This window comes from Drosophila tropicalis, unplaced genomic scaffold (genome assembly GCF_018151085.1).
Source record: "Drosophila tropicalis isolate 14030-0801.00 unplaced genomic scaffold, ASM1815108v1 contig_593, whole genome shotgun sequence".
Classification (NCBI taxonomy): Eukaryota; Metazoa; Arthropoda; class Insecta; order Diptera; family Drosophilidae; genus Drosophila; species Drosophila tropicalis.
The window spans coordinates 2480863-2501617 of record NW_027173070.1 but is presented as its reverse complement, the minus strand read 5'-3'; the positions used below and the strand labels follow the sequence as shown (position 1 = coordinate 2501617).

The following is a 20755-nucleotide window of genomic DNA, read 5'->3' as shown; positions in this document are numbered from 1 at the left end:
TAAGAAATTTAACAACCTCTCCGACACCTCAAAAAAAAAAAAAGAAGTGAAACAACAATAGCAACAAAAAGTAACTGATAGCCAAAAATTGTTGGGGGTTTTTCTTAAACAACTAAACCTAACGACTGATAAAGAGGTCGATGAGATTTTTATCATATATTTGTTTTGAAAACACATAGTATATAGTATATATATTTTGTATAGGAACCATATGAGTTCTATCTATCAAGAGGCAAAGGTTTTGCCCTTTTTACTGTTTAGGTGACTTTTTTGGGCGCAGGTGTTGATTAATCATGCAATATTACAATTAAAAACCTTATCAAAGGACTCTCCCCAAAGATAAGAATTTTTTTCTAATATCATGCTTACTTTTTAAGCTATAAATGGACATGGTTAAAAGTCATTGTAAGGGGATCCAATTATACATAGTATGTGATTATTTGACGTTATGTTTCTATAATTAGTAACAAAGTATTTTGATGAGATCATCTATTCGTAAAGACGACAAATCTTTAAAAATTCAACTCTAAAAAGAATTGTTAAATAAAGTTTTTAAATTTTCGGGGCTTTTTTTTTAGGTAAGTATAATTCAAAAATTGCTATAAATGAAATAATTGCTAAAATTACATACATAATAAGTTTAAAGCTATTAAAATCAAGAAAAGAAAAAGTACAGAGTTGAATATCTTAGCATTATATTTATCTTATACTAACAGTAAAGTTTTCAATAAAAAATCAAGGGGTTTTGTTAAAATGCTCTCCCCTCTCTCTTTTGAAGTAGCATTATATACATAGATAAGCAGGTATTTGTTTGGTATTATAGCATGGACTCATTAAAAGTTAAATGTAAGGAAGCAATTTGTCGGTTTTCGAGTCTTGTTTTGTCCTAAGAAAAGAGCTGAATATATCAATGGAAAGCTAGAGTCCTTATGGAATTTTAGTTGCATAGTAAGTTAGCCGAAAAAGTAGTCGATAATGATTAAAACCTACAGCGACATTTAAACCTCATAGTCCATAAGCTTGTCTCGAAACATCTCTTCATTGGAAATATTCTTTTAGGTCGATAAAGAATTAATTTTTAAATTGAATTTATTACAAGTTTTTTCTTTTTCTTTGATTGCCTAACAATCTATAATAACTAATTGTTGGCTTTATACAGTTCATTTGAGTTATGTTTATTGATTCAGGTCTCCCCTCCTTTGTTTGCTTTTCGAGAGATTACGCCTCTGCCAACTACCGCATAAGGCAAGCGAAAAAGCCCCCGATTTTGCTAGAGAGTTTCTTGCGGCGCAGTATAAAAGCCACGGGCAGCCGAATGAAAGCGTTCAAAAGCATTAAACCAAGCAAAACGATCGGTCACAGCAGAGCCGAACGGAACGCGACGCGGCACAACACAAAGCAAAGAAAAAAAGACCCGGTTATTCCCCCAACGGAGGAAGTGTTCCTCAATCATTTATTGACAGACGACGGCGGCGGCGGCGGCGTTTAGCAACAACATATTTGGATATACAATATTAGTAATCATTACGGGTGATTTACATAGAAGATGGGCGTACGAGTGATTGAAGCAGATGCAGCATCAGCCTCATCCGATGAGGAATGTTCAAAATGTCACAAAAAACAACAGCAACAGGAAAAGGACTCACCGAAGGCAATTAAAAGCAAAAGGAATACACAAAAGTTACCCCAAACGGGTAGCACATATATAAGCAAGGATCTGGTGGGCAATTGCAAGGAATATCGCATTGAACATAATACCAAAGATCTGCGTATCATTGGCAATGGCAATCGCATTCGGATTGTGGAGAATTCCGGCAATCTGGATATCATTGGCAATGGCACAAAACTGAAAATAGAAAACAACAACGGCTCCATCAAGTATACAGGAAACGATGGTAGAATCTATCTGGGCAAAGAGTCCGTCCAGCAGACTGTGAACTATATAGGCTGCAATGGATTACTTAAAGTGGTCAAGACTTTGGATCTTCAAGGAGGAAAAGAGAATGGCAAGCCAAGGTCAAAGGCAAAATCAAAGTCTCCCCCCTCGTCACCAAGTGTGAATGTGGAAATTGATAATAATCTAGTGATCAATGGTCTCAATGGAAATATTTTAGTCAAAAATGCCATTAATGTTAGCATCTAAGCTAAGGAAACCGAAGGAAGGAAAGTGTCTAGGACCAAAGATGATATGAATTTCTCTGATGGGTTCCTCTAACAATCAGATATATAGTCTAAGTCAAACCAAAATTCTGACTGACCTAACCTATAGTATTATAATGCCCCATAATCATTATATTTATTATAAAACAAAACAACAGAAAAAAAAAAAACACCAATCATATCATGAACAAATGATTAAATTGTTCATTCCGTGAATGAATGATCTAAGCTTATATATGTATATGTAGAAAAATAACAGAAAATTAAATTCAATTTACACTAAACAATCATTATTGTCTTCTCCTTCATTGTGTCAGAAAGAAAAATCCCCTACTCCAAAGTACTCCACATTTTCATTTGGTAATTTACCCAATACCAACTTGTGTAAATAACCCAAAAATGTGTTGTTTCTTATTGTTTTAAACACTTGAGAGACAGTCGGTCGGCTTAGTAACAATGAAGTTATTTTTCTTAGAATTTAATTTATGGTGGTTTCCTTGGCTCAGTTAGTCATCAGTATAGTTTGACCTGACCTACTTTACAATGACGAATGTCAACCGCAGAAAAAGTACTCCGCCAATGAAACTTTATCAACAAAAAAATAAAGGCAAAATTTCGCTTTTACTTTGAATAACTGATGCCCTTGGAAATGACCAAAAATACGCAAAGCCTGTTCGAGTGCCGCATTTACAATTTTTTTGGGGGGTTTTTAAGTTGAATTTAATTAAACAATTGATAATTTGTATGGTTCACGTTTCTCCGGTTCTGAAAACGAGGAAGCGATAAGAAAGTGATACGGGTTGGGGTAATCTGGATTGGTAATTTATGTTTGTGGCGTATGTTTTGGAAAGTCAAAGACGTGGATATTACAGTGAAATGAGCTCAAGGTTAAAAATTACGTAATATTTTGGAAAATCAATGTTTTTGTAGCGATTTAATCACAATTAGGAGCCACTAAGTACTAAAAATAAGCAATGGTAGCATCCTAAACACAAAATAAGAAACCATATGGAAGAAAAATAATCTAAGCTCATTTATGAATTTTATAAAAAGTTGCCTTAATTTGAGCATTGCTTGCCAAAAAAAATAAAAGTATTCGGATGTTTTTTCAACTTAAAGTGAACATTTTCGTTAAATGTCAAAAAATTAGGCAGAAATGTATTGTAGTTTTCTATACTAATCGAAATTCAAAGTAAACTATTTGTACAGTTTTCAAACGAACTGGTTTGAATTGTAACGCTCTTCGTCTTGTAATCGATTATTTCCGATATATATATATATATTTTTCTAGACCGTGCTGGTATTTGTCAACACTGTCCAGACAAACAACAACAATAACCGCGACAGCAACAAATAATTTTTAAGCGGCAATTGTGAAGTTTTCTATTACCATATCATGTTTGGAGCCCCACAATCCACAAATCGGATGAATGACTTCGAGGTGGCCTCGCCGCCGGACGATTCGGTGTCCGCCTTGGAGTTCAGTCCAAGCACAATGCAAATGCAGAAGAATTTTCTCATTGCCGGCAGCTGGGACAACAGCGTGCGCTGCTGGGAGGTAGAACAAAATGGAACTACAGTGCCAAAGTCTATGAAAACAATGGGTGGCCCAGTGTTAGATGTTAGCTGGAGCGATGATGGCAGCAAAGTCTTTGTGGCCAGCTGCGACAAACAAGTGAAACTTTGGGATTTGGCATCCGACCAGGTGATGCAAGTTGCGGCTCACGATGGCCCAGTAAAGACATGCCATATGGTTAAAGGTCCGAATTATACGTGTCTGATGACCGGATCATGGGATAAGACACTAAAGGCAAGTAGAAGAAGGTGCCCTAACATAGCATTCTTTAATTTTCACTTTCCACGTTTCTAGTTTTGGGATACACGTTCACCCAATCCCATGATGGCCATTAATCTGCCCGAACGCTGCTACTGCGCCGATGTAGACTATCCCATGGCTGTGGTGGGCACGGCGGGTCGTGGCCTAATAATTTACTCATTGCAGAACAGTCCCACAGAATATAAGCGGCAGGAGAGCCCGCTGAAATATCAACATCGCACCATATCAATTTTCAAAGACAAGAAAAAAGAGCCCACTGGCTATGCCCTGGGCAGCATTGAAGGTCGCGTGGCTATACAGTATGTTAGCCCAGTGAATCCCAAGGATAATTTCACTTTCAAGTGCCATCGATCGGCTGGATCATCGGGCTATCAGGATATTTATGCTGTCAATGATATAGCCTTCCATCCAATCCATGGAACTCTGGTGACAGTTGGCTCTGATGGCACATTTAGTTTTTGGGACAAAGATGCCCGCACCAAACTGAAGTCCAGCGAGGCTATGGATCAAGCAATTACGAAATGCGCTTTTAATGCCAATGGACAGATATTCGCCTATGCCGTTGGCTATGACTGGTCCAAAGGACATGAGTATTTCAATCCGGCAAAGAAACCACAGATCTTCCTTCGCTCCTGCTTTGAGGAACTGAAGGCGCGAATTAACTGATTTCCAACCATAACACCTATGGATAGTTCTAATCTAACCCTTAGTATGAGCATGAACTGCGATTAAAGTGAATTACAGAGTTAAATTTTTGTATTTATTAAACATTTCAACTAATGATGCTTCTTGTCATCGTCGTGACCATGTTCGCCATGCCCGTGACCACCTTGGCCCTTGCCGATACCCAGGGCATATTCCACACCAATGGTAACAAGGAAAGCACAGAATCCCACGCCCAAGCCGCGGAAAAGCATAGTGTTCAGGCGGGAAGCATGAGTGCCAAAAGCCTTGGGCTCATAGCGCCAGGCCTCGTTTCTATTGAAATTGAAAATCCGTATCAATTTAAATATGTCCCATAATGAGATCTCGTAAATCTTTATACTTACCTCAGCCAGGGATCCTTCAGGCCCTGACGACCCAAAGCTTCTTTAACTTCAAGCAGTTGTGGTACATTTTCCACCTTGTAGATGGAAGGATGTGGCACCTTGTAGGGTTCTCCGTGATGTCCGCCCATTCTTCAACTGAAAATATTACAAATATTTTATAAATTTTACTTGGTCAGCAAGGTTACATAAGGTTGTTTATGTTTAATGTTATCCTCTATGTTTAGCACCGAAAAAAGCTGTCAATCACTTATGTACAACTTGTATATGTTTTGCCCTTTAATACCTTAACTCAGTGTATAACTTGGACATAAATTGCAAAATTAACTAAATTCCAATAAAAATAATAAACTTACTTCGAGCTCAGTGTGACCACAGCCTACAAATACAAATGATGTGACCAGAGCAACTAAACTATGTTAAATTCGATAGCAATCGTAGCTGTTATCGTTATCGATTTACGTTAGCAAAAAAAATAACGGAAAACTCAAAAATGTTTATTTCTTGAAATATTTTTTATTAATTTTCGAACATTTTGTAATTGTTTAAACGTGCTTAAATGAAAATATACATAAATTCTTGTTTTTTATTTCGTTTTTTTTTTTTTGCATTTTCTTGTAATTTACTAATTGTATAATAAGTAATAGTAATATTTTGTAGGATTTATATATTAATAGCATTTCTCTTAAATTATAAAGTGTTTGTTTTTTAATGTTTTCTTTTTTATGTTTTTTTTTTTTTAAGTTTTCTTGTGTTTTTTCTTTCTGGTTTTCCTTTTAATCTGGTCACTACAATTAGGAAAAGGAAACGGGTTTTAAAGCATATAGTATATATATATGTAGATTATAACAAAATACTGTTCCTTACACATTTGTTGTTTAGTTTCTTGTCATTTTGCATTGTAAATTGTAAGATCTAGGTATAAAAACGTCCATCCAATATATATATACATATATATTAGACATTATATTCAAGAAGAATTAAATCAAAACATTTGTAGGCTAAAGTTTCTGATTTTCAAAAATGCAGAAAAAAGCATGAACAATAACTTTTTTTAACTACATTTGTTTTTTACCATGGAAGCAACTTTTTCAAATACAATTTTTCACTTTTTTTCTTGAAGATTTTTCATTCTTTTTTGTTTTTTTTTTTTTTTTTTTTAGCAAATGCTTCTAAAAATCAGGGGAATTTTTCGTAAATTTCTTTTCCTGGTTGGTTTTAAAAGGGTTTTCTTTAAATATATATTTTTTTGCTGTTTTTTTTTTTCTTTTCTTTTTTTTTGTTGTTTTGTTCAATCACATTTCGAATTTCTATAGATTATTTTTTTTTTTTTGTTTTGTTTTAAAATATGTTGCAACAACAATTTAGGTATTTTGAAATCAAATTGTACTTTAAACTTATCATCCCGTCCCCATTTTATCCCATACCAGCCATCTAACGATTCCCCGGCCGTTCTGCAGTGTTCGTGCTATTGCATTTAGAGTCTCTCCTCGGCTAGAATTTCGTTGAGTAATCGGTTGAGACTGTCCAGACCAGTAATGAATCCGCCATCGGGTCCATGATGCACTGGGGCACCGCTGGGAGTTGGTAGCATGCTGCCATTTCGTGGAACAAAAGCAGTATGGGCAAAATCAATAAGCCGTACATCCACAAAGCACCGCGAATCATCAGTGGGTGGTGCCGACATGTCCAAAGATTTGGAACCAGCTTGCAGAGCAGCATTTCGTGACGCTGTGACGCCACTACTATTATTATTATCGCCCTCTAAAGAGTCAAGGAGCATGCCAGCTAATAGAGAATTAGTTAGATTCTCATAGGTTTTTTGCACTCCGCCGCTGGATCCGGTTCCTCCACCAGTTGTGGAGGAGGTGGAGGCCTTCGAGGGTGAGGAGACTGCCGACACTGGCGTTGAATTGATGGTGGATTTTTTGGCCTCACGCGATTCGCAGTCGCCATCCTTGGCCGCATAGTGTTCGTCGTCGTCCTTGCAACGTAAACGCTTGGCTGCTCCTTTCACCGATTTAATGGATGAGGCGCTTGAAGAGGCGGGTGATACCAGAGATTTGACACTGGTGCTGGTGTTGGCAGGCTGCAGATCGACTCCATTGTTGGATGCATCAAACGATTGCTGGGACTTATAGCGCTTGAACATGGCCTCAGTGGGTCCCATAATGCTGCCCTCATAGTCAGAGCTGGCATCATCGGAGCTATTGTTGCATGTCTGGCGGCCACTGGCAACAGCTTTAATTTGCTCCGACAAGCCGGAGAAGTCATCGCTACTATTGCTGCTATAGTTCATCCACGAGTCACCGGAATGTGGCGATGAGGTCGTTACGCTGGGTAGTGCTGGCTCTGGATCCAGGAATACTGTCTCTTCGGAAATTGGAATGAATGCAGGTGTGCTCTGTTGGCTATTGGCCTGGCTCTGGCCCTTGCCCTGCTGAGCAGCAGCAGACCTTGGCGAAGATTTGGTGGCGGCAGCCATTACGCCACAAGTACGTGGCGGTGGCATAGCAACAGGATGCGACGAATGTCCATGCTGTTGGTTTTCTTCTTCTTCCTCCTCCTCTTCGTCGGTGGTTGTGGAGCTTTGCTTAACCCCACGAGCAGCGGCCTCAGCAAAGCCTCGCTTATGCAGATGGCGACGAGTGGCCAAATTTAGACGCGAATTGGAATCGTTGGACGCATCCGCATCATAATTGCAGGCATCTCCACCAGTGCTGCTATTAGTGGCCGATGCATTGCCACTGTCGGCAGCCACCAAATGCAAATCATCATCGGTATCATGCGGCTCCAATTCATCGCCTGCCTCATGGCCCGCCTCATCCTCGTCCTCAATATCATCCTCATCTATGCTATTATCGGGATGATAATCAAAGGCAGAGCCTGTAGCCAAGCTGGCTGCCGATTTCGGTGCCTCCAGCCAGTCATCCGAATCCATAGCCGGTGGGTGAGCCATGGGATTCTCCTCGAAACCCTCATAGACAATCAACAGAGAGCTACAAAGAAGAAAAACGATTTGAGACAATGTGCAATGAATCGAGTAAAAGCGCATCCTACTTACCAGGAATAGAATCTATAGCTGGATTGCTTCTCAATAACTCTTCTCAGCTGAAGCAAACGCTGTAGAATCTTACGTATCACTCGAATTCTCAAGCGAAAACCATTGTAAAAGAAATCATGGAGAGCCTGCTTAAAACCTCCCTCGTTCAGTTCCCTGCCCCAGTACTTGTCACGCTTTGCATATTGCTCTAGATCGGCCTGATAGGTCTGCATGCCACAGAGGCGCACACCCAGAGATCCTGATGTGCTGGCCGCACACTTGGCCATCTGTTTGGAACGCTTCTCGGCCGAAGCATCGTCGCCATGCTGGCGAGTGCCCATCTTTAGATCGAGGATACACGGATTACGGAACTGCGACGTAATGTTCTCGAGCATAAGGAAATCTGCAAAGGATTCATATAATCAGTTATACCATTCAGTTGGATATCATACAAAGAGTCACTTACATTGTTTATTGGAGTTATCAAGTTGAGAAATACTTTTAATAACATCGGCTGCTTGGCCATTTTTGTGCACCTTCATTCTGCAATTGTTAAAAATAATGAAATCAGTTATACTGCCAAAAAATGTATATTACGGATACCAAGTATAGGGACATCTGATTAACCAGTTTTTATTTTAGGTATCAGTATTTTTAAATGTCATCGTAAAGTGATCTTTGAAAAAAGTTTGTCTGATCACTTTGAATAATAGGAATTCCACTTTATATATATAACTATATATATATATTTTTTTTTTTTTGATGGGTCACAGATTATCCGGACCACAACTTAGATAAACAGAATTTCGAACTAGATTTCAATTTCAAGTTTCACCTACCTTAGTACATCGTCACGTTTACGCTTGGAGGCACTCATCTTACGGCCGGAAACCGATGGAGCCGGCGCCGCCTCCTCACGGAAATTGGGTGAATAGCGCTTCTCTAATTTGGCTCCACCCATGCTGGTTGCTTGCATAACGCCTGAAAATATAATGTGAAACCCGTATTCAAGATTAGTGGATATTGATTGGATGGTTAATCTACCTTAATGCATCAAGACTTGATGTCAAAAATATCATGTAAAATTGAGGTTAGGTTCATTTCTTTTTTTCTTCTTCGGGTTAGTCAATTAATATGATTTAGAGAAATATGAACGAGACTATTACGACTGACTTACGGGAATAAATGTACATACATATATGCAGATATAATTAGAGAAAGAGAGATGACACAAAAGCAGACAAAGGATTACTCGAAATGTGATGACTTGGTTAAGGACAAAGATCCTCTCAATTGATCTCGATTCGATATAAAGATTAATTGAGTTCGATTAGTATGCCCAAACACAATTTTGGCAATGATTAGATGAATCAGACGGAAAACAAATGCTTGTTAATTAATTAAATTTATAAAAAAAAACTCTAGATCTGATCTATGTATGCAAGATTTGTGCAATTACAGACTTAAGTAACAAAAATAAAAATAAATCTAGTTTTATATATATATATTTTTTTTTTTTTTGTTGTGTGCAAATGTAGAAAAAACGATCCATCATCAAGTGAATTGGGGCCCTAAATCTTAAAACTCACTTAATAAAAACCGAAATAACTTAATTGTGTAACAAATTTTGTAATATATATTAGATAAATATATATATATGTATATGTTTAGTAGTAGTATTTAAGGCGATTTATTCATACAAACCCTTGTCGGCCATTTCGGTCTTTGGTTTCGGTTTCAGTTTCGGTTAATGCATTTCTAAACGGGCTTTCTCGTACTGTGAGAGTCTCGCAATAATTAAGGTAGACAGACAGAGCAGAGCAGAGCCAGAGAGAGCAGAGAGATCCCGATCAGAGTAGTTCGGTTTCAGTGCAGAGTGATTATCGATCTGATGGATCGATAGATTGATCGATCGATGTTTCTTTCTTTTTTGTGTGTGTGTTTGTGTGTGTGCATAGAAATCGTTTTCATATCGACTTTTTGGCGATGACGATGACGACGACACAACAACAATAACCGAGAGCACCGATTTCTGAACAAATATTTGTGTATATAATATATACATATTAGGTATAGAGATAGAGAGAAAATAAAAAAAAAAAACTCGACTTATATAGAGAGATAAATGTGGTTTATAGTATAGTATAGTAACTGATATTTTACGCTTTTTTCTTTGGTCTTGGTTTTTTGTACGGAATTTGGGTTACAACACAACACTCCGGCGGGGATTTTTTCGTTACGATTTGTGTTCGGTTTTTGGGGGTTCAGCGGGCGGGCAGATCGCAAGCGGGTCTGTCAGTCGAACCTTTGGATAATACGAACATAGAGCGCATATGTAGTGGACAAAAAGAGTGACACGCCTCCAGATATAGACAAAACTATATATAAATCATTGCTTAGTATGACCATATCGAAGGCGTGCCCCCATTAACTATTTTTTTGTGGTAGATATATCAAAGTAATTAGAATTGTAAAATTTTGTTGCATTTTTTAAATATTTTTTTTTTTTTACTTTTTTAAAATTGTACAATTCGTTAAAAATTTTTTTTTGTTTGATATATTTATTGCAACTGGCTAAAAAAATGATTTTAATGTTTTTCAAATTTTTTTCTGATTTTTTTTTTTAATTTTTAGTTTCATGTGCGACTTACCCATTGCGGTCGGCTTAGTTTTAATGTTTTTTCGTTACTAAACTACAAAAAAATGATGATTTCGATATCGAAAAGGTATATATGTATACTCCCCCTTTCGAGGAGGAGTCAGTAATATATAGAGAGAGAGATAGATATTGTAACGTCGGCAGCTATAACATGATTTTGTTTTACTTTTTTTATTATATTTCTGATATTTTTGGTTAGTCAAAAAGTTCGTGTTTTTGTTTTTTTTTTTTATTACAAATCTGTTAAAGCTATAGCTATAGCTATATATTAAGTTTCAGTTCAGTCTTTTTGGTTTTTTTTTTTTTTGTAAAATTTTGTTTTTTTTTTCTTATTATTTTTTTTTTTGTTCTTTTTTTTTTTTTTTTTATTTGATCATTTTCAAAGCACTTAAAAACTATATATAACACATATATAAAATTTATGGTAGAAAAATTAGATGTATATAGTCTAAAAATAAAAAAATGATTTTTGGTTTTAGCTTTTTTTGTTGTGGTTTTTGTTTTTGGCTAAGGACGATACAAGAGGAGCGCATAATTTTTCATCTTATTTTTTTTTTTTTTTTTGCGAGTTAGTACAAAATAAATAGGTTTTTTAATGTTTTTTTTAAACTCAAGACAAATGGACACAATGCTAAGCATATTATATATTTATTTAATTTTTTTTAGTTCTTGTTGATTCGATTGTATGAAACGAAAGATCAAATGAAGCGCTTCGATAGAATCGATAAAATGGTTCGGTTTTTAAATTCGTTTTCGTGTTTTATTTTTTGAAATGCGTTTTCTTAGAAAACAGTCGGTATCTTACCTTTGTATTTGGGCACAAACTTCAGTATGTCCTGCGGAATGTTCTGATAAAAGTCCAATTCACGCAAATTCAGAGGCTTGATCACCGTCGACTGATTGAGCAGCAAAAGGCGAGTGTGTCCTCCAACCTGGAAATCGGCGATAGAAAAGGCAATTAATATTGGGTGACAAAAATTAAGATATGTACTTTCTTTCTCTATTATCTCAAGTTATTGTTAATTTTTCGATTCATGCTTATTAATCTAACGATTATCCTCTGAAGGATTAGCTATGATTATTCAAAGGCACTTTTCGTTCTTGTAGTTCTGTGTGCTTGAAATTTAATCCACTTAATGTCATTGAATTCGAATAATAAAGTTTATGTCGCGTGGCCATAACCCTCACCTTCTATACATTTGTATAATACAGATATCTATATCTTATCATTCAGGTTGGCCTACGTCATTTGACGGCATCAAAAAACATTTAGGGGCTATTTACGTTTTAAGTCCAGCGAAAGTGCTTTGAAATTATAAGTGAAATATCAGTTAATAACTTTATCGTGCTCTTGATATATGGTGTGAACATTCAATTGATTGATAAGAATGTCTGCAAAAAAAAAGGTTGCGAAACTCATATGTCTATAGTTTATAATTTATCAAAGTTAAAAAGTTGCTATTGACCGATCGCTTCTCTGGGCTTATGGGTAGAGATAACTCTATACTATATTGAGTGAACACTCTCTCCATCTCTCTCTCTGGTGAGTCATATTTATAAACGGAATACTTATTTTGGAACTCTTTGAAGTGTGTCCTCAATTTTAAATAGTAGGTGTTGAGTTATTTAAAAACTTTTTGTTTTTTGCTTTCCTTTTGTTTGTTGATATGTTTATTGATAATTGACAATCGGTTTGTGGAATTTACTTGTCGTTTGTTTCTTGATACTTTGGGCAATGGCTGGGATTCTCGAATAATTGAAAACACCAACAAGTTACTGTCATATTTTGTGTGCCATGAAAAACTGGAAGCGCTGGAAACGAGGTATTGGGAAACAGAGGACAACAACATCCACAGGGTCAACCGCAGGTGCAACTAGATACTCCGTGGTGCATCACGGGAGTTCCGTATCGAGTGCTACTGGAAGTTCGTCCGGGGCGGCGACACCACGTAAAAGCAAACATGCTTCAGGGAAACATCGCAAAAAAACCGTAGTCAATAAAAGGCAAACTTATTCGACTAGTTCTAGCAGGAATTCACGTGTCAACTCGCGTGTTAACTCGCGTGTCATTAGCCAAAGTCAAAGTCTGATTGTATCGAGTGCTGAGAGTCAGAGTAGTCACATCCAGGAAGCAGCATCTTCGGCGGTGTCCTTTAAAAATATTCCATTTGTTGACCATATTAGCTATGGAGCAGAAGGTTGTTTAATGGCATGCGATGCGACCCACGAAGGACGCGTTATTCTACGAGAGAAATTCAATCTACCCATTGATATACTCTTCAATATGCTCTTCTCCAACTCGTCAACGTTCCTCAGAAGCTTTCACGAGAAACGCCAGTCCAAAGATCTCAATATGAGCGAATGGATAACCGTCCCGAACGGTGATCGTGAACGCACTGTTAAGGTCACTGTGGCCCTGCAGGGTAATGTCGGTCCAAAGACCTCCAATGTCACGGAGTACCAGACAATACGCAAATGCAGTGAACCAGGTCAATTGTATTCAATCGATGTGAATTCTATAAATGCGGGCATACCCTATGCAGATGCCTTTAATGTCGAAATGCATTTCTGCTTGAAGTGTGCTGTGGATAATAATACTGATGTTGTGATCTTTGCCCAGGTGAAGTTCATCAAGTCAGTGTGGGCTGTGATTAAGACATTCATCGAAAGGAATACTTATGCCGGACTCGAGGAGTTCTTTCAGTCCATGCAAAAGGAATTACATGAAGCATTTAACAAATCTTCAAAGTCATGAGTCACGATTTTAATCCAATTCCCACTTCCAATTCAAATAAATGTAGTCCTCCATTCTTAAACCGATTGTCAATTTAAAAAAATTTAAATATTGTCTAATAAAACAAACCTGATTGGATAGCGGGTGTACAGCCACCTCATCCTCCACATTATCCAAAAGATCCTTGCCAAGTTGGCCACTCTTCGAAGAAGTCTGGGAGCTTTGTGCCGTTTCCGAGCATTGTCTTAGCCAAGATGGTGGTTGAGATGTTGTTGGTTTAACCGCAGCAACCGCCGTTGATGTTAGATGCTGAGCAGCACGAGTTGGTGTGTTATTGCAAGTGCTGCTGCTATTGTTGTTGATGCTGGAGCCGGAGCTAGAGCTGGAGCTTGAGTTGCAGCTTGAATTGGAGCTCACTGATAGCTGCTGAAGATTGGCGGTTACCAAACTGCTGCTGCTAGTTGCTCTTGGACCAACGACAGCAACATGTTGTTGCGGTGTAGTTGCTGTTGTTGCTGCTGCTGCCGACGAGGATGTGGCTGATGTTTGTAGAAAACTTGAGCCGCTGGCAAATTGCAATTGGGATTGCAATTGGCTTAGGCTAGTTGAGATTTGGGCAACAAGTTGATGTTGTTGTTGTTGTTGTTGCTGCTGCTGCTGCTGCTGTTGTTGTTGTTGTTGGTGCTGCTGCTGCTGCTGCTGTTGGAGTAATTCACGTCCATGGATGCGTTGTTGTTGTTGTTGTTGATGTTGTATATTTGGAACATGTTGCTGATATGACGACAAGTCAGAATCTCCCATGCCCCAATCCCCCAAGAAATATACCATTCCCTGCCACACGAAACAGTTTAACAAATTTGGTAATTTAATTTAAGAAAAGTCACTTTTGTGCAGGAAAAATTCCTCCTTTCTCCTCTAAGGATGCGTTCTCCTTATTGCCGTTGTTGTTGTATCTGTAAATAGATAATACAATATATCAATTAGTCATTTTAAGCAAATTGGGATAGTTAGAATAACTAAATAAGGGTAAATCCCCTCGCCAGTTTTAATGATAGCTTTTGATGAAGCGAAACTGGTTTTTGCATTACATGGAAACAACATTAGAGAGAGAGAGAGAGACTAAGTTCATTGTCATTTCCCCCTTTAACTGTTATCATTAACAAAACAATAACAGTCAAATGAAAATATAAATTTGCAGTTCCGGTTATACTCAATTGAATATCAATTACGAGAATGCAATAAGGGGTTTTCACTATATGTAAAGAGAAGTAACCATTAGAAGAGTCATTCAAATAGTAGCCTAAACAAATGGCATAACTTTTGATAATTCTATGTGCTTCTTCTTATTTTAGATCAAAACGACTACGATCAATTTTTAAATGTTCTAAAAATAAGTTTCTCGAAAGCTCCTCCAAGGCTAACAATTTTCAATATTACTATCTTTATTCTAACAACTATTAAATTATGGAAATAAGAAGTTATCGTGTAGAGTATAGCCAAGTCGATGTCCTTACAATGAGACGCTTCATTTTTCAAGCTGATCAATTGTAAATGTATTGAAATATTTAAATATAATTTTCATTCATTTAGTTAAACAAATGCAATCCCTTTGCAAGGTAAGTGATCTTTCTCGTCACATCAGAGCGAAAAGAAGAGAGAGAGGGTTTATTTTTACAAAACACGCAAATGCCTAAAGACCGCCATTAATAGATCAGCTTTTGTTTTTTTTTTTTTTTTTTTTTTGTATTCTCTTAATACACACAACAACAAGTCCAAGTAAAGATAAACACTGAATACCCAACAGACGGACGATCAAAGATCATTAACCCTCTGGGATATATAGACAATGGTTTAGTTCATTGGCTTCTCTTTTCTCCTATGTCTATCCCATTCTTTCCCAATGAATATTATTCTGAAGAGAAGTTTGTTCGCATTTAGTAAATTGATCCCATTTCAAGCTCAATATATAACCATCTCTAATGAAGCGTGTTGTTAATTACTTTTTGAGGGGATTTAGCCAAGCGTACGACACGTGTAAATGATTTAACAAATAGTACAAAATGGAAAGGGTAGAAGCGAGCACCTGGAGGAAGCTCATTTTCTATTGAATTGAATGCTAATTGCCGCCCACTTTTATCACCTTCTGTTTTGTTAAATTCACTTAAAAAACAATACACAATACACCGCAAACAGACGCAGATGGTCTGGTTGATTCTTAGTAAGTAATTTCACAATTGCAGTCGCACTTTAGTTTATTTCGCTAATCTAACTTAGATAACTTTAAGTAATTATGGAGAACGTGTGTGTTCTGGGATTTACATTTGGTTGGCAACATTTTGAGTGATTCACTCTAGAAAAATAGAAGCAAAATTAAAAATAATTGCAGTCTTTTTTTTGACAATTTCTCAAAGTCATACGGAAACATTTGTATTTGTATTTGCTTAGTACATATATAAACTAATCAAATCATTAATTAAATCAGACGTTGAACGATGAGCATAGAGCAATAGAAAAAAATACTATATACTTTGATTCATGTCAATTGCGCTGCAGACACAAATGAATCAGCAAAATATATGGTAGTCTTATCAGAGAGATCGATGGAAAAATTGTAAGTGGAGCAAAATTTACTTGAATAATCTGTATGCAAAACACTTTTTCAATGTTTGGCAACTTGTGGGTGGTGAGGGAGGAGAAGGAAGGAAGGCGGTCGGGTTCTATCAAACACAAACAGAACTAGCAGAACTCACCCAACACAATGAAGGAGAAACTGGGTCACTCTAGTGAAAACAGCTGCAGTTTACCCAAGGAGAGAGAAAGAGAAAGAGTCGACACTTAATTGTTTAACTTTGTTGTAAAGTGTAACGACTCTATTAATATTATTATTATTATTATTGCCCAATCACAGAAATCAGCTGACAGCTGATCTTCTCGCCTACACCAAAGCGCAAATATCAAACGTCTGGTCAGTAAAATATGTATATAACAACAACAACAAGAAAATAATCACAACTGGAATATCTGTCGAGCAATGACAACAAAGCCACACAATCGCCTATATAAATATATACATATTTATAGATATGCCTTACATACTTATAAACTCTCTTACGTATCTGTATATACAAACAATAGCCAACCGCTTCACACGATAGTTTAACTTTTAATGAGACTAAACGACTTTCAAATGCTCTTTTATACTTTAACACCTCCATTAAACTTGCATTCGAGGAGCTTATGAAATGTGTTTGACACAAAGATCCAAAATACATACATATATAAACTTCTAGTTGGAACCTTTCATGTATTGCTGTGACTTACTGAAGGTTTGCCTCATCTAAAATTGTATTATAGCCTTCCAATATTATTTTTCTGCCCTTGCTAATTAGAAATCAAGGAAAACGTCAGGGAAATCCTTCTAATCACTAAAATAGTAAATCAGGAAATCAACGGAACAAACTTATTCAGAAGATATTGTATTGAATATATATAGGTAAACGATAGGAGTTGATCGATAGCATTGTTTCGCAATGATAGAGGTCTTTAATAATGCGATATTTTTGATTCCAAATCAGATTGATTGATCGATATACATACTTCATTATCTACATATGTATGTATATATGGAATTATTGAAGGGAAATTTGTGTTCTCTTGCTGAAGTGTATAAGTCTTTAGTTTAGAAAACCACTAATTTAAACTATTTAATAACTTTTTTATACGCAATAAATTTCTTAAGGGCATCTAAAGAGATACATATACATATATGTATATATAAGTAGAATCACAGTATATAATATGTATCTCGGTCACCACATACAAAATTTAGATAATATGTGTGAATTATTAAATAAATATTTGCCTAAATCAATAGCCAAAGCCACGATACTCAGTCTCGAAAGTGGCAAAAAAAATAAAAACAAAACCAAAAAAAATCGAAAAGAAGAAATATAAACAAATTGTTTTTGTTTTTTTTTTTCCTTTGGCATGCGAACTGAATTTGTAAGTAACAAATGAAAACAACAACAAAAAGAAATAAATAAAAGTAGAAAACTGAATGTAGAGCACACGACTGGATTTTCAATGAGGAGGAAGAGCAGGAGGAACAGAAGGAGGAAGTGCTCCCATTAAATAAAAAAAAATATGCAAAGGAATAAGGAAAGAACAAAAAAGAGGCTCGTCGTCGTTCCACAGACCCAATAAATGAGATGAATATATATCTTTCTCTATATAAATATATAAATATGTATAAATGTAAATATGTACATATATATATTCACATTCCGAGTCTTGAGTTCCAAAACATTTTAAAATGAACTCTGCCCTCCTCTTCCTTCTCTGTCACCATAAAGCTGATAAGCAAAAACAAAAAACAAAATAACGAAATAAAAAATTTTGCAATTCGCTTGGCAACAACAAAAACAATTACTCCAAAGTTTAATAAACCAATGAAACGAGGGGCGAACAACAACTACAGAGAAAACAACAAATTATTGTTTATAAGAAAAAATTACAATAAAAAATAAATGTAAACAAATGCGATGGGGAAATTTTTTGAGTTGTGGCGTTGTTTAGCATAACAAAAGTGTTTGTAAGAAGTTTCTCATTGAGCTATGATCCAACGCCATAATCATATTCTTATCTCTCAAGTATTATCCACTTAAAAGTGGTAAATAGAGATCAAAAGTCTAGACAAGTTTAGATTTCGTAACCAAAAATGTGAAATAAACAAGAATGAATGAGAAAACTAGAAATGCAAATGTTTTCTTAAGGATCAATTTCTTCCTGTAATCATCCGTATTGATAAAGAATGACAGATTCCCACCTTTACATTCTTCAGGAATCTACTTCTGCTCATCCTGATTATACCAGGCAAATATGATGTCAAAAAGGGGAATATGACTTGTCACCCAGTGGGTTGAAAAGCAAAGTTGTAAAAAAAATATTTAACTGACAATTTTAGAGGGTATAAGGAAATCTTACTATAGGGGCTACTACATATATTAGCTAAGGACTAGTTATGATGCCTTTAAAATAAGATTAAATATCGATAATGACAGGAAGTATTCATTTTGCCAAGAAATACAAAAATTCTCGTCATCAAGGCAATATAGGGAACTACAACAATCGAAGTCTGACAACAATCTCAAGTACATACTTATGTATATATGTATGTACATATGTATGTATGTATATACATATATCTCTAGTGTGAATCACAGTTAAACCAGTTTTTATTATCGAAACCTTTTCTTAGATAATATTAAAATGTCAGGCTGTCTCTCTTATTCTTTCCCTTTAAAGATTAGTCACTTTTGTCTATTGGATATACAAAAAGTTTAAATTATCCTGATTCTAATATATGTATTCTTTTTTTAAGATTTATGCTTAGTAGGACAGGATTAATTTGTTATTGTAAAAAGTCGTTACAATACTCGACCAAATACAAATATTATATTTCACGTAAGGTTTGAGGTTTCAAAACTCTATACAAAAAAACAATATTAAAAAAAATGATTTCAGAATATCAGAACAAAAGATGTATTATATAGAACGAATCTGATCCCAATTGACCCTTATAAATCGACTCCAGCTATATAGGCACAAAGTATCTATGTATATATATTCCAACAGAAATGATGTTGCCCTTTTCGAAAAGAGGCAACCAAATCGAGTTCAGCGAATGGGAGTAAAAAAGAAAGCAAAATGTCAAAGCGATAAAAAATAAACAAAGTAAACACTTAGTCGAGGGCTAATCTGAACCGATTTAAGTTAAAATAACTTAAGTATAGAGTGATTTATAGTACTTGGAAACTCAACTAGTTATTTTAATGGTTATATTGTTAAACATTTGTAATGGCAATTAGTCATACTTTAATAAATTACAATGGAAAACTTTTCGCCAAAAAACTTTCTGAAAGGGGAATTTTTTTGCTACAAAAAGAAACCTGTTTTTTTTAATTTGAAGATATGAATGTTTTTTTGATCAGGTTGATTATGGATTTCAGGTACCAAAACAAAAAGCAGCTGTATCTCACCCACACACTCACACAGAGACACTATACTTTAGTCAGCCATACAGAAGCACAGCCACATAAAAGAAACGTAGATAAAACGTATTCACAACAGAAAAATAAAGAAACAGATTAACACAAAAGAAAGATAATGAAAGAATGTAATAAATTACTGAACAATGACGTTGTCATTGCGGTGAGAGAATCTCTCGCCATGACGTCACAAATGAAAAACAACAATGTACAAACACAAACAATAGAAATTCCCATACAGAAAATCAAATTTTAACCAAAAAAAAAAAACAATATATTTCGTTACGCAGTTGATGAAATCACGTTGTCATCTCTAGCTACCCCGAAGTGGGTAAAACTCACTCGCGCTATCCCTCTCTCTTTCTCTCTCTCGCTCTTTGGCTATTTTTACAGTACACATACACAGAAACGGAGAAGAAAAAAAAATCCAACAAAAAAACCACACCAAAAATTACAAAAACAATTAAACTTCTTTTGGCTTTTTACCTTTTGCTAAAGATCAACTTTGTGATATTCTTTTATGAATTTCCAATTAGTTTTCATTCAATTTGGCATTTTCCATACACGTATGTCACACACACGCACACACTATACACAGAGATCTACACGATATCCACACACACACAAATAAAACTTCTCAATTAAAATTGAATTTTTTTGCTTTTCTTACACGCGCGTTTTTTTTTTCTTTTCTTTTTCCTTTTTGCTTATTTTGCACTTTATCACACACACACGAGCGTTGTCCGCTGAGCACGTCCGTTCGAAGCGAAGTTTGAAAAAAAAACAGCGACAAGATTTCTTCATTTCCCATTATTGAACCTCTATTTGAGCATGTTTCCCGCTATTTTATGCCTACATTTGTTGGGCTCGCCGTCGTACAGTGGGAAAGAACCGTGCATATGTCACGACAGCACGACAGATTGCTATAGGAATTACAAAAATAATTTTTTATATTTGATAAAATTCGAGACATAACATTATTGTGTCTGTCTCTAAGAATCTAATGATAACTAAGTGATAAAATACAATGATAAATCGCCACATTTTGTAGCTCGAATAAAAGCCTTAATTATTAACAATTTCGTTTTATAAAACCTTATAAATATCTATTATTATCCTATTTTTATATAAAGTTTAAATATTTAATTAAAACCTGCTTTACATCCCACAGTGCTCTGACTGCGCAGCTGCCGTCATTTTTCCTGTTACAAAGAGGGTATATGATATTT

The 20755-nt window shown here is 35.8% G+C and overlaps 5 protein-coding genes across 7 annotated transcripts; 3 read left to right on the top strand and 2 right to left on the bottom strand.

Moving 5' to 3' along the window:
• The first annotated feature begins 1310 nt into the window (after positions 1 to 1310).
• pirk (poor Imd response upon knock-in) lies at positions 1311 to 2447 on the top strand. Its single transcript, XM_068289186.1, has one exon. It carries the CDS (start codon positions 1547 to 1549, stop codon positions 2141 to 2143), a length of 597 nt encoding a protein of 198 aa, XP_068145287.1. The 5' UTR covers positions 1311 to 1546; the 3' UTR covers positions 2144 to 2447.
• Positions 2448 to 3334: 887 nt separating this feature from the next.
• On the top strand, positions 3335 to 4748 carry Rae1 (ribonucleic acid export 1). Its single transcript, XM_068288977.1, has 2 exons — positions 3335 to 3970; positions 4031 to 4748. The coding sequence occupies exons 1-2, from the start codon at positions 3557 to 3559 to the stop codon at positions 4661 to 4663; spliced, it is 1047 nt and encodes a 348-aa protein (XP_068145078.1). The 5' UTR covers positions 3335 to 3556; the 3' UTR covers positions 4664 to 4748.
• Positions 4736 to 5448, bottom strand: ND-B12 (NADH dehydrogenase [ubiquinone] 1 beta subcomplex subunit 3). Of its 2 annotated transcripts, none has more exons than XM_068288978.1 (3): positions 5400 to 5448; positions 5047 to 5181; positions 4736 to 4975 (listed from the first exon to the last, which is right to left on the bottom strand). In XM_068288978.1, exons 2-3 carry the CDS (start codon positions 5172 to 5174, stop codon positions 4774 to 4776), a joined length of 330 nt encoding a protein of 109 aa, XP_068145079.1. In that variant the 5' UTR covers positions 5175 to 5181; positions 5400 to 5448; the 3' UTR covers positions 4736 to 4773. The 2 variants fall into 2 exon arrangements, with proteins under 2 accessions (XP_068145079.1, XP_068145080.1); XM_068288979.1 differs by lacking the exon at positions 5400 to 5448 and adding an exon at positions 5330 to 5353.
• Positions 5449 to 5812: 364 nt separating this feature from the next.
• Ip6k (Inositol hexakisphosphate kinase) lies at positions 5813 to 20304 on the bottom strand. Of its 2 annotated transcripts, XM_068288477.1 has the most exons (7): positions 20013 to 20304; positions 13609 to 14432; positions 11551 to 11677; positions 8926 to 9067; positions 8553 to 8629; positions 8108 to 8489; positions 5813 to 8042 (listed from the first exon to the last, which is right to left on the bottom strand). In XM_068288477.1, the coding sequence occupies exons 2-7, from the start codon at positions 14305 to 14307 to the stop codon at positions 6521 to 6523; spliced, it is 2949 nt and encodes a 982-aa protein (XP_068144578.1). In that variant the 5' UTR covers positions 14308 to 14432; positions 20013 to 20304; the 3' UTR covers positions 5813 to 6520. The 2 variants fall into 2 exon arrangements, with proteins under 2 accessions (XP_068144578.1, XP_068144579.1); XM_068288478.1 differs by lacking the exons at positions 11551 to 11677; positions 13609 to 14432; positions 20013 to 20304 and adding an exon at positions 9791 to 10992.
• Positions 12427 to 13648, top strand: LOC137575787 (protein Aster-B). The gene has a single exon (XM_068288479.1). The coding sequence runs from the start codon at positions 12541 to 12543 to the stop codon at positions 13498 to 13500; it is 960 nt and encodes a 319-aa protein (XP_068144580.1). The 5' UTR covers positions 12427 to 12540; the 3' UTR covers positions 13501 to 13648.
• Positions 20305 to 20755: the final 451 nt, after the last annotated feature.